General features: G+C 44.9%; 1 protein-coding gene across 1 annotated transcript in view; it reads left to right on the forward strand.

Annotated features, from left to right (window-relative positions):
• The first annotated feature begins 6550 nt into the window (after positions 1 to 6550).
• DTNBP1 (dystrobrevin binding protein 1) overlaps positions 6551 to 13640 on the forward strand; it is a 91709-nt gene continuing 84619 nt past the window's right edge. Inside the window, exon 1 of the mRNA XM_042463244.1 lies at positions 6551 to 6718. Within this exon, the coding sequence (XP_042319178.1) occupies positions 6663 to 6718 (56 nt within the window). The 5' untranslated portion in view covers positions 6551 to 6662. The remainder of the gene's footprint in view (positions 6719 to 13640) is intronic.

The raw sequence follows: 13640 nt of genomic DNA on the forward strand, positions 1-13640 counted from the left end.
TCAGTCCCATGCAACAGGTATGCATGATTTGTCATTCACAAGGTCATCGTGAAAACCCGTGAATTCATGTAAGTAACTTGACAGAAGTCATCTTCAAGGGACACTATCACAATGTAAGTGATATGCAGAAATGAACCCTGTGAATGCAGAACATTTGAGAACGACGTACAACATCTTAACAGAAGTTAACTTCAAGGAAACTGTCACAAGATGAGTGATTTCCAGAAATGAATCCTATAGATGCAGAACATTAAAGAATGAAGACAGCGTCTCAGAGGAAAGCCAAAAACCCATGGACCAACATCTGGAGGAATATGGTGACAGCTTGTTTTCATGGATGAAATGCATCAGCAAGTCTAGGGGAAGAGAGAAGCAGCCAGGCCTTAAAAGGCATCAGAGAGCTTTTAAAAAACCCACTGAGGTATTATAACACCTCCTCCTTCCTGACTGTTTCTCCATCTCTTTCCTTTGTAGTCACTTTTGCTTGTAAGACTGAAGTAAACTTCATAGTCTATGCTTTATTTGCTTTGCAGCATCCAGTGCAATCTTGAGAAGAATCAGAAGATGAAGACCTTGCTAAGCAAAGTTGTAGCTAAAGAAGAAAGACTTGGAAGAAATAGCCAGCCAGGAAAAGCAACCACATCCTCCTCAACTCAGGCCTCCTAAGTTTCCATCTGGCATGAGTTCCACATCCATAGCCCACTTATTGTGCTGATGAAGAAAGGAAGGAGGGAGAAAGAAAGGGAAGCCTCTGGCAGCATCTCTTCCACTGGGCTCTTCTCCGTGCAATTGCCTTCCAACAGATAAGGTTCAAGAGCTCCGCTCCATTCAGTGAAACAAAATTGCTGAAGGGAAATTCCATTAAGACACAGGTGAGTATTCCTCCCCCACACCTAAAGCCTCTTTCATTGGATTGATCCCATGCAACAGCCATGCAGAATTTGTCACTATGCCACATCTAGCAAACAAGGAAGATGACATGACAAAGTCAAGCAGACAAGAATGCCTCATTTTTCCAAACACTGCAATATGCAAATTCACATGAGCTCAAGCCATTTGGTGGGTGTTGTTGTTCGGTTTTTAGAGGTTCTCCTCTTTCCTGTGTTAACAGGACTTGAAAATATATTCTAGGACATGAAACATTTCATAGTCGCTGATATGTTGGAGATGGGACTCCACAAACTTAGGGGAAAATGACTAGAAATTCCCCCCCTAGATTTATGAACATTTCATAAAGGAAAATGCATCCCAATCATTAGGAACAGAAGCCACCAGCATAGCCTTGACTGAACTGCATGCCAGTAAAAACACATTTCCAACTTTCCTCTAAACTGTTTTCCTTCTTACTTAATGCCATTGTGACTTCCACATCACATCTCCTTTCCTTTGGACTCACTTCTTCCAAACCAGCAATGAAGCTTGGTTTGCTTGTTGGTTTGCATAACATAAAAGATGACTCCATGTGAAAGCTGCAGAGACCCTTCACACTTTATGGCTGGTAGATACGAACCGCTGAAGCTATGTTCCTTCAGATAGGCCAGTTGGGTTGGCTTTGTGACCAGGGAGGGATTTTGCTTCCAGAAACATGAGCTTTCTTTAATCTCAAAGACGACAGCTTTCCAGGTGGACTCAGTTCTCCAGGTGACTATTCTGCACTTCGTTTCTGGTCCCACCCCCCTTTCTCCATTTTTTCTGCAAACCAACAGCTGTGCATTGATGCTTCTTCTTCTCCATCTTGCAGACTTTGATGACAGCAGAAGGACTGAAGCTCCACTATACAAGAAAGCTGAGAATATGTGGGCACAGCATCTCATTGTGCACAAAAAAGTGAAACAAAAGTTTTGGTTTTAAAATTTCTGGAAGCCATTTGCAATCTCACTCTTTTCTTTTCATACACTATAAACACTATGCAACAAATTGTTTTCATTGCTGTATAACAGGTTTCTGTAGATAAATGAGGAGAGGTAATCAAGAAAGCCCATTAATTCTGTCAGAGAAAGTGCGTGCTGGGTTCACAACCCGTGTCGAAGTAAACACAAGCAGAGTTTATGTTTGCGGACAAGATGCCCAGAAGAAAGGTCTGTGAATAGGGTTGCCATAATTCTCTACTAAAACCGGGACAAAATGTAGGACAAAATTTAGCCCAAAATATAGGACAATTGTAGGATAAAATTTAGCCCAAAATGCAGGACTAAAGGTCCTCCATTTTTCTTAAATGTCCTACATTTTTGGCTAAATTTTATCCTACAATTGTCCTATATTTTGGTCTAAATTTTGTCCTACATTTTGTCCCAGTTTTTAGTAGAGAATTATGGTAATCCTATCTGTGAAGAATGTCTCAGATGTATAGTCTCCACACAGGAAAAGCACTGCTTAGTCTTGCATATGGCAGCACTCCCCTCCTCAGGTAAGGAAGTGGTTGGTTGTTTACTGCTTCCTTTTGCCGTCTCCCTGGATCTGGCTTCAAATTCTCTCCTCTGGACCTCTTCCAGGATTCTTGATGCAACAAGTTCCAATCTAAGATCTGCTTCAGCGACTCCCTGTAGGCGAGTCTCATTCACTGGTCAGACTACTCAGGAGTATGAAGACTTTCTGGGATTCTTCCATCTGAATGCCACAGTGGCTGCACTCTACGAAGATGTCCTGCATTCTTTCCAGATGGTCAGTTACAGAGGCTCCTTCCAGCAATTTACAGCCATACAGCTTTTTGCTGCAGATATCTTAGATAAGGCTCCAACAGGCTGATGAACACTCTCAAGAGCTTTCCACACATCATTAGCCATCTGATTGTCTCTGATGTAATTTGGCTGACTCGGTTCTAGGGCCAAAACAATTATTGCCCTTGCCTTGCTGTCATTTTCTATCAGCCTCATCGGTCGGATCAGATTGTTTTCTCACAATGTCCCACAAGTCCTGCTTTATCAATAAAGCTTGCATGTAGATTTTCCAACTGGAGACATTCCTCTAATTCAACTTCTGAAACCTCACGGACGCGTCCATCATCTTGCACTGCGTTCAGCAAACAAACAGCTGCAGAAGGACTTCTGGGCAAACAGCCTTAGTGGATTCAGACTGCACACACAGAACTTTGCTCTCACACAACTTTTCAAGCGTTGTCTACGCATGGACTGGGCCCATAACCACTGTCAAGAAGGGGTGCATGCTGGGAGAAGGCAATCCTAAGCAGAGTTTACTGTATGTGGACAAGATGCCCAGTAGAAGGTCTGTGAAGGATCTGAATTGTGTAGGCAGACTTCCTCTCACACAGGAATGAATCTCTGGACAAGCGAGGTTTCTCTCAATAAGAGGGCTCTTTAATCTTTGTTACAGAGAACTATTTACAAAGATTCATTGAGTATCAGACATCCATCTTGGATACTCATCAACAAGTTACTCCACCAACCAACCGACCATAAACTTCTGAGGCAGTAACTCAAACACCAACCAGCTCTGAGGCACCAACTCTTTCACAGACTCAGTGACAGTTGGCAGTTGGAACTTTGGCAGTTGGCAACCACCTTCCCACAGTGCACTGCCTCAACAATGAACTGCCTCATTAATGCAGACACATTTAACTGCCAGCTAGAGCTATAATAATTTCTGCTCTAGCTTCACTTAGTGGCCACATCCATGTCATTTTTCAGACCTATTTCACAACACGGTCCTGACAAATTCTTACAAGCATCTCAGGAGACGTTAACTTCAAAGAAACTATCAGAAGACAAGTGATATACAAGAATGAAACCTGTGACTCCAGAACATTTAAGAATAACTGGGAACATAACTCAACAGAATTTAACTTCAAGGACACTGTCACAAGGTAAGTGATGTCCAGTCATGAACCCTGTGGATGCAGAAAAAGGGTTATTCTTTGAGCCTTAAGGTAAGAAAGAATAAGTTTGGCCTGAGCAAGAGTTGGCAGGTTGGTGGTCTGTGGTCCTTGCTGACATGCCCAGGGTAGCACCGGCCACCACTTCTGGGGTCAGGAAGGAATTTTCCTCCAGGGCAGATTGGCTGGAGATCCTGGAGGTTTTTCACCTTCCTCTGGGCATCCAGCAGCATCCACCTGTAAAGAAGTTTGAAAAATCACTATATTTTGTTACTGTTGTTGTTAACTGGCTTCAGATTGACTCTGACTCAGGGTAACTTCATGGGTGAAACACTTTCTAAGCCCCTCCATCCTCAGCCATTCTGTATACTTTGAGCTGTAGCCTCCTTAAATGAATTTATCCATCTGGTATGTGATCCACCTCTTTTTCTCCTACCCTATACCATTCCAAGCATCTTTAGTGAGTTGTGCCTTTTCATAATGTGACCAAAATACAACAGCCTAACGTTGTCCATCCTGGCTTCCAGGGAGAGTTCAGACTTGATATATTCCCATAACCATGTCTTCCTGACCATCCATGGTGTCCTCAGCACTGCTCTCTGGAACAACATCTCAAATGATCTGATTTTCTTTCTGTCAGCTCTCTTCACTGTTCATCTCCCACAACCATAGATGGTGATGGGAAATACAATGGTATGGATGATGCTTTCTTTAGTGTTCAGTGTTGTAGCTTTGCATTTTATGATCTTATCTGGTTCTTTCATAGCTGCCCTTCCCAGTCCTAGTCTTCCTCTGATTCCTTGAATGCAATCTCTGTTCTGATTGTTGATGGATCCAGGATATGTCTTTGCCATCATTTTCTAGACTGAATTTATGCAAGACCTCCATGATCCTAACTGTTGTAAAAACCTGCCAAGCTGAAATTGGCAGAGAACGACAAGCCTCTGAAAGAAAATTAATAAAAGATGTTCATAGGGAATTTTTGAAAGATGAAGCCCACTTTTGAAAGAAGAAATGCTACAAGGTCTTCAGAGATCCACGTAAGAAAACTCTTACCATTTGGAAATGGGGGATAGCAAGACGTTGAATATTGCTCACTGCAGAATTATACTCTAGTAAGAGAGTATTTGCTGATCCATTTTTTAAAAAAATCCTGCTTGCTAAAATATCATTAGCAGTGTTGTTTACTAAATTTAAAATAAAATTTAGAAGAAACATCACGCTTTCCAGACAGGATCCTGGAGGATGCCAGCATGTCTTCTAGATGGAGAGATGGAAGGAAGGAGCTTCGCCATTTGCTTGCATAAGGAAGGCTCTTGTCGACATGCCCAGGGTAGCACTAGCCGCCACTTTTGGGGTCGGGAAGGAATTTTCCTCCAGGGCAGATTGGCCGGAGATCCTGGAGGTTTTTCGCCTTCCTCTGGGCATCTGGCAGGGGTCACCTGTTTGGCTGTTTGAGAGATTCTTAGGCATCAAATTAAAGTTATAATTTCAAAACTTGCCAAACTGAGCCTGGCAAATAGACATGACAATCGCAATGCAAAATGAATAAAAATCAGAACCTTAGAAATAATTTTGTTTCTTTCTCTTTTGTTTCTTCATTTTTGTGTTTAAAACTACAAATCCCAGGATTTCATGGGGCGTAGCCACAACAGTCACACTGATATCAAACTGCTATTGGTGTGCAATATGCATTTGGCCAAATTAAAAACAGTGGACTGTATAAAGCAGGATACATGCTTGCAAAATATCCCGGCATGGTTCACTGCAGGACAAAACTCAGCCCAAAATGTAGGACATTTAAGAAAAATGGAGGACTTTAAATGTCCTACATTTTGGGCTGAGCTTTGTCTTGCAGTTGTCCTACAGTTTGGTCTCAAATTTGTCCTACATTTTGTCCCTGGTAATAGTGGACAATTATGGCAACCTTAGACAGAAGACAAATCCTGCCAAGAAGCCCCTTGTGATAGATTGGCCTTAGCGTCACCAGAAGTCAGAAACGACTTGAAGGTACACAACAATAAACAACAACAACAACCCTTGAAGTGATTGACAAGCAGATGTGCAGGGAGTAGACGGTTGAGGCTTAGATTATCGCACTACACTCTTAAAGCATTGCTATTCCACTTTATCTGCTCTGGTTGCCTCCTGTTGCATTCTGGGATTGGTAGTTTAGGGAGGGGCCTTTAGACTATTCAACCAGAGAGCGCTTAGGCCTCACTGAACTACAAGCCCCAAAATGCAACGGGAGACAGCAGTTAAAAAGAACAGCAACCCTTTGAGAGTGTATTGCGCAATATTGAGGGAGCCCCATACTGACGTCATTGCGAGGTTGTGCGCATGCCCAATCAGCACTTTATTCTTCATAGATATATGAAAATAGTAGAGCAATAAACCGTCAAAAGAATTCCCTTTCCTCACCAATGAGGCAATAATTTAGACTCATTAACAAACGCTCTCCTAGAAAGAGAGGGTCAAATAAAGGATTCGTGCATCCTGGGCTTCTCCACCGGTTTCAGTAGGCCAAGTCTCCTCCATGGCAAACTCGGAATATCTCTACTCAGGCAGTACTCTATAATTTAGAAGCTCTACACTTCTACTCAGCATAGCTTCCTTTCTCTGTAGCCGCGGTTTTGGGGCGTGGCCAGGATGGGCGGAGCGTTTGTTGACAGGCAGGGAAGCGCCGACGACGGTTAGGCTGAGTCCTCCCTCACCCCTCCCTCCCTTTGCGGGAAGCTCCGCCCCCTTCCCGCCTGTGTCCCGTGCTTCTCGGGTGCCGCAGTGAAGTTGGCGGTTGTTCGTGGAGGTGTGAGTGGCAGTGCGCGCGCGCAAGATGTTTGAAAGCCTGCGCGAGCGCCTGCTGAGCGTCCAGCAGGATTTGACCTTGGGGTGAGTAGTGGGAGTAACGGTCGCCGCCGCCGCCGCCGCCGCCGTTGGCGCGAGGCATGATTGACAGCTCCCCCCCCCCCGGGGGAAAGAGAGAACGAGAGCGCGCGCAGTCCAACGAAGGAGGGAGGGAGGGAAGGAAGGAGGAAGACTCCTCTAATGAAAGGCGTCCTGTAAAACAAGATAAACACCCAGAAATAAACAAATAAACAAACACACACTCTACACATACATCCATACCTAAGTACTTTGTGCCTCCTTAAGAAAGTGGGAGGGAATGAGAAAAGAAAGCTGCATCCACACTGGAGAAATAACCCGGTTTGACACCGGTTTAACTCTTTTCTGGCTCTAGGCTGTGGAATTCTGGGAGTTGGAGTTTGTTGTGGGCCCAGAGGAAGTTTGGGAGCCCTGGTGGCGCAGTGGTTAAACGCCTGTACTGCAGCCACTCAGGTCCAAAACACACTGCAGAAATTATCCATCTTGAGACCGCTTTAACAGCCCTGCCTCAATGCTAGGGAATTCTGGGAACTGTAGTTTTCTGAAACATTTAGCCTTCTCTGTCAGAGAGTGATGGTGCCACAATAAACTACAGTTCCCAGGGTTCTCTAGCACTGAGCCAGGGCAGTTAAAGCGGTCTCAAACTGGAATTATTTCTGCAGTGTGTTTTGGACCTCGCTCACAAACCACAAGGTAGTGAGTTCGATCCCAGGGAACTCAAGGTCCGCTCAGCCTGGCATCCTTCTGTAGGTCGCTAAAATGAGCATCCAGCTTGTTGGGGGCAGTTAGTTTATACACGCATTGAGAAGCAGTATAGAAATGTACTTGCTATCATTGCCTTCTCCTGAGGCTGAGAGAGTGTGACTTACCCATTGGGTTTCATGCCTGAGCTAATCAGGCACCCTCCTTATTCAAGACATGGTCTATATTTCAACCAGGAGTAATTTTGAAATGACCTCCATTTTGAGCATCAGTAAGAAGCATGAATTTACATTTACATTAGTGTTTTTAGCTTTTGTTTTGTAGTGTCCTACATTTTTCTCCAATGTCTACCAATTTGTGGCGCCTTGCCCTCTAACTACACCATGCTGGCCTTTAGACAACAGTAAATCCCATGGGACTGGCGAGTATACACATACAGTGGACCTTTGCCTTACGCGGGGGATCCTTTCCAGACCCCCCCCCCGCGTAAGGTGAATTCCGCCTATGTTTAAGCCCCATTCACTTGAATGGGGCTTGTGTGCGCAGCGGCATGCACACCATGGATGTGCACCCCATTCATTTGAATGGGATGTACCACCCCGCATGGCTTGAGCACGTACACTCAAAGCCACGTATAGCGCGCCTGCGTATAACGTGGGCGCACTGTACTTATAGGGAACTGAGAGCCAGAGTGATGTAGTGGTTTGAGTCTTGGAGTACGACCCTAGAGTATATAAAAACCCTCTGGGTGACCTTAGGCAGGTCCCACTCAGAGGATGGGAATGGCAAAAACCCCTCTGAAGAAACTTGCCAAGAAAACCCCATGATAGGGTCACCACCATAAGTCAAAAATGACTTGGAGGCATACAACAACAACAAACAGGACACTATAGGCCCTTGCACTGGGCTGCTATACAATTGAAGTCAAACTTGTTGCAACTTCTTTCCAAGACCCAAGGCGCCAGATCCTGTCAGACCTCAGAAACTTCAGGGTCAGCCATGGTTAGGGTTGCCATATTGCAGTCCCTCATGTCTGGGCACCTAATTTGCATGTGATGCAAATTATTGTAATTATGTATGTTATTAATTTGCAGTCTGATTATGCAAATTCAGCACATCAATCGTTGCACTTTTTTTACCATTACAGTGGTGCCTCGGGTTACGAAATTAATTCGTTCCGCCATTCCTTTCGTAACCCGAAAATTTCGTAACCCGAAACACTTTTCCGTTAGCACTGGAAAGCCTATAGCTGCACTTTGCAGCATTTGAATTTCGCGCCGAAATGAATTTCGTAACCCGAAAAATATTTCGTAACCCGAAACAGTTTTTGCCAATCCAACTTTTTCGTATCCCGGAAATTTCGTAACCCGATCATTTCGTATCCCGAGGCACCACTGTATGTTGTTATGAAGGAGAAATCTGAGCTTTACTGCTTCAACTGGCCCAGGCAGCCAACGGGGACATTTTTGGGTCCTTCAATCCGAGGTTTTCCAGGTTTTCCGGAAGAAATGGCAACCCTATCTGTGGTTAGTACTTGAATGATACCCTGAACAAATCCCAGACGCTGTAGGCTGTATTTAAGAGGAGGGAGCTGGCAAAACCACTGAGGATTCCTTGCCAGAGAAAACCCTATGAAATTCATGGGGTCTCCTCCATAAATTGACAGGTGACTTGAAAACACATACCATAATACTGAGGATCAAGCATGGTGATCATGTTTAAAAGTGTGCAGCAGAGTTTGGTTCCTTATGGCAAAATTGTCAGTTGCAATGCTTATACAATTACAATATAGTTCTGGTTCATAAGAGTGTTTCAACTTTGTTTTGTCATTCAAAACTGAAAGTGGAATGCAGTTGCACTCGTTTATGAGAAGATCTGTTCCTGTTGCTCCATCTTGTGGTTGTGTGCCTTCAGATGGTTTCCAATTTAGGGCAATATTAAGGCAAGCTGAACTCCCATGGAGTTTCCCTGGCAAGATTTGTTCAGAGGGAGTTTGAATTGGCCTTCCTCTGAGGCTGAGAGAGTGTGACTTGCCCAAGGTCACCCAGTGGGTTTCTATGGCCAATTTGGGGGGATTCGAAGTCTGGTCTCCATAGTCATAGTCCAGTGCTCAGACTATGAGACCCTGTTGGTCTAGCTCAGGGGTAGGCAACCTTTTTGAGCCGGGGGGCCGGGTTGCTGTCCCTCAGACAACTGGGGGGCCGGGGGGGGGGGGGGGGGGGTTCCCCCCCTCCGGGGGGGGGGCCCCATCCCGGGGGTGGGGCTCCCCCCCTCTGGGCGGCGGGGCCACATGCTGGGGGCAGAGCTTCCACCCTCTGGGGCGGGGCTTTCTCTGCTCTCTTTCCCGACCTCCAGCTGTCTGAGAGACAGCTAGAAGTGGGGGGGGGGATTGGGAGAGGGGGTGACAGGCACGCGCCTGCTCCTCCTGCCCTTTCTTGGCCCCCAGCTGCCTCCCAGAGAACCACTAGGGGCCCATGAGGGACAGGAACAACAGGTGCACGGCCCCTGCTCCTGTCCTCGGGGCTTTGCCAGGCCTGAGATGTTCTCCGGAGGACACCTCAGGGCTGCCAAAGCCCCGCGGGGAGGAGGAGGCGTGTGCCTGCCCTCTCCTCCTTGGCCCCTTCCTTCGGCTGAACGGGCTCCAAGGGGCCCTTTCGGCCGAAGGGGAAGGCCGAAACCACTCTCACTGTTAAAGCAGACCTTTTAGCATTGAAAGCACTGAAAATACACAGAAGTGCACTTTGGAAAGTCACACTGTCTCACCTTCAGAAAGACTGCATGTCCCACAAACTGACATATCATCATCACTACCACTCTCATTGTAAAAGCACACCTTTCAGCATTAAAAGCACTGAAAATACACAGAAATGCACTTTGGAAAGACACACTGTCTCACCTTCAGAAAGACTGCATGTCCCACAAACTGACATATCATCATCACTACCACTCTCCTTGTAAAAGCACACCTTTCAGCATTGAAAGCACTGAAAATATGCAGAAATGTACTTTGGAAAGTCACACTGTATCACCTTCAGAAAGAGTGCATGTCTTCTTCCTACTCCTCCTCCTGCTCCTTCCTTCCTCCTTCCTCCTCTTCTTCCTCATTCCTTCTCCTTCCCTCCCTTCTCCTCCTGCTCCTTCCTTCCTCCTCTTCTTCCTCCTCCCTCCCTTCTCCTCCTGCTCCTTCCTTCCTCCTTCTTCTTCCTCCTTCCTCCTCCCTCCTTCCTCCTCCTGCTCCTTCCTTCCTTCCTCCCTGCTCCTCCTCCTCCTCCTGCGGACCCCCTCCTCCCTCTCCCCAGGCCCGCGGCCCCACTGCCTCTCTCTGCCCTCTGGGAGGGCCAAGGCTTCCCCCCAGGGCGGGGGGAAGGCCAGCTCCGGCTGCCCCAGCGCTTTCCCAGCCCCTCAGGGAGTGCAGAGGCTGACCCTGAGGGGTGGGGAAAGGCCAGCGCCGGCTGTCCCCGGCGCTTTCCCCACCCCTCAGGGCGGGCAGAGGCCGGCCCTGAGGGGCAGGGAAGGAGTGTGCCGGCGGTGGCAATCGGCGGCAGGGCTGGCCTGGGGCCGCTCCTATGGTGCCCGTGGGCTGGATGCGGCCCGCGGGCCGTAGGTTGCCGACCCTTGGTCTAGCTAGTCCTCAACCCAAACCTATTTTATCTTTATAGTCTTTTCATTTTTCTCACTAAAGCTAACATGACTGTTTCCACAAAGAAATACTGTGATGTGACAGGACCTCCTTGTTTGTTGCATTGATGTCGTTTTAAAGAATGTTTGGCCCATTTTCTTCTTTTGAGATAAGGCCAGAAATCAAAAATTCTTCTTATGTTTGAAATCATATTGTATCACTCTGCTGTTTTTAGATTGTAAGCCTGAGGGCAGAGAACTGTCCTTACAACTGTAAGCCGCTCTGAGAGCCTTTGTGGCTGAAGAGCGGGGTATAAATATTCCAAATAAATAAATAAAATAAATAAAATGTTCATATTTACACTACCGTGCCATTGCTGTTCTGAATTGTAAGGCAGACTCGTAACTTTCTAATACAGAATTTTGAACCATTTATAGCTGTATAGTTGTATTGTTTATGTATTTCAGTTGTAAGAATCCTGCCTTGTGATTAGTCAGCCCCACCTCCCAATAGCAAAGATTGATAATGTTTCAAACTAACAAAGTATGAAATAGCTGCCATGTGCAGCACCTGAAGCTGCTTTTGACTACAAGGGGTGGTTAGAATTAATCTGTTGTATAAAGTCATTTGAATAGTTTTTACCTATTGGGAATTAATTCCTAATTCAAAATTGTGACCCCTTATTAGGCTGAATAATTTGAGATACATATCCACATGCACAGTAAATGAGATGCTCTTCCTGTGCTCTCATGTACAAGTGACAGTGGGCAGTGAGTGACATCCTGCTAACAGAAAATCCTAAACGTCTGCAGCAAAAGGCAGAATGTAATACCCTTGTAGACGAGATAACTACCCATGATGGCCCAGAATAATAAAACCACCATTTTACCATCAAAGTGAATTCAGTTCCTACAATTGCTGCTGTCTTGGGAAAGAGAGAAAGGGTAAGAGTCAGTTCTATACTTGGTTTATGAAAGTGAAAGGATGTTGGTAAATTGAATCTCTGCACAGCAAAGCGGGGAATTCCAACATTCCCCCCCCCCCTGAATTTAATGACAAAAGAGTTTCTTCACAGATCTGTACCTTAATAAACTGCAGTTCCAATTAACCTAAATGAGGTGTCTGTGCATATGAGTTAAAGTAAATAGTTGCTAGTTATTAATAGATTGTTAGTTAGATCAGTTGTATAGTTTCATGTTATTGCTTTTTCCTGAGTCAATACCTGTAGTAATTGTTAACAGGAACTCTTTTCTAGGAATTGCCCCAATTAACAGTAATACTAGGTCCAAACACTTACACAACAGAAATAATCCAGTTTGAGACCGCTTTAACTGAGACTAGTTTATTGTGGCACCAGAGCTCTCTGACAGAGAAGGCTAAATGTCTCACAAAAGTACAGTCCCCAGAATTCCCTAGCATTGAGCCAGGGCAGTAAAAGCGGTCTCAAGATGGATTATGTCTGCAGTGAGTTTTGGACCACTAGATACTGACTCAATTCAGATCTTATATTTAAGTGCCAAAAGTTAGTAGTCCAATTGAACTGTAATTTGATAGTACAATTGGGCCTTGCATTTCCTTATCTTCAGGCTGTGTTTGGCAGAGTGGCAGTGTGATGTCTTAGCTGTGTTGATGAAATTAGGGATTTCATTATAACAAGGTTTATATATACTCTCCATCATAAAACATTCCAAGGCAGGTTGCAAAACATTTTAAAAGCCAAAGCAGCAACTATAAAGTATATTTTAAAAAACCATGAAAACTCTAAGACAATAACAATGAACCAGAAAAAAATGGGATGTTGGGAAAATGTAATTATTTGTAATTAAAATGGAGATAAAGCTCATAAGTTGATGCCTAAAAGATAATAATAATAATAATAATAATAATAATAATAATTTTTATTTGTATATAATAAAATGGACATCAGATAGGCATCTTTGAAGATGGTATTCTACTTCTGAGATACGACATATAAGAAAACCGTCTTTTGTTGCCAACTGCTTGATTTCTGATCACTGCGCTACTCTGAAAATAATCCCAGGGAAAGATTCTGGCAGTCTTATGACATGATTACACCAGCTTCTTTCTTGCTATAGTCCCACTGCAGTGGAGTTATTAAAAGAGAATGAAACCCTTCCGGATTTAGAGCTTTCATTACCATGCCTTTCCTCGGTAGGAGCTATGCTTTTAACTTTTGTATGTGATTTTATATTGTGTATTGGTTTTAATTGTTTTGAATTTTACTGAGATTTTAAATGTTTTTGTCTGTGAGACGCCTTGGGTCCCTACAGTGAGAAAGGCACCATACAAATGAAATAAATAGATAATAGCACAGGGGGGGCTTTTAGCTCCATCGAGGGTCCCGGGGTACTCTCTTCCTCATTCCCACTTCATTCCATCTTCCTGTCCTACCCAGCATGCCTTCTCCAAAGGCGAAATGACAGGTTTTCCTTGTGATGAGAATCTAGCATTTCTCCTTGGGCAGACAGGTAGGGAGTGGGAAGAACTCATTGCCTCTATATGACCAGCAAATTTCAGTTAGTGCAGAATGAAGCAGCCAGAGGGGCCAGGTCGGTGGATCATACTACACCAGTTCTGAGAGGGCTG

This window comes from Sceloporus undulatus, chromosome 4 (assembly GCF_019175285.1).
Source record: "Sceloporus undulatus isolate JIND9_A2432 ecotype Alabama chromosome 4, SceUnd_v1.1, whole genome shotgun sequence".
Lineage (NCBI taxonomy): Eukaryota > Metazoa > Chordata > Lepidosauria > Squamata > Phrynosomatidae > Sceloporus > Sceloporus undulatus.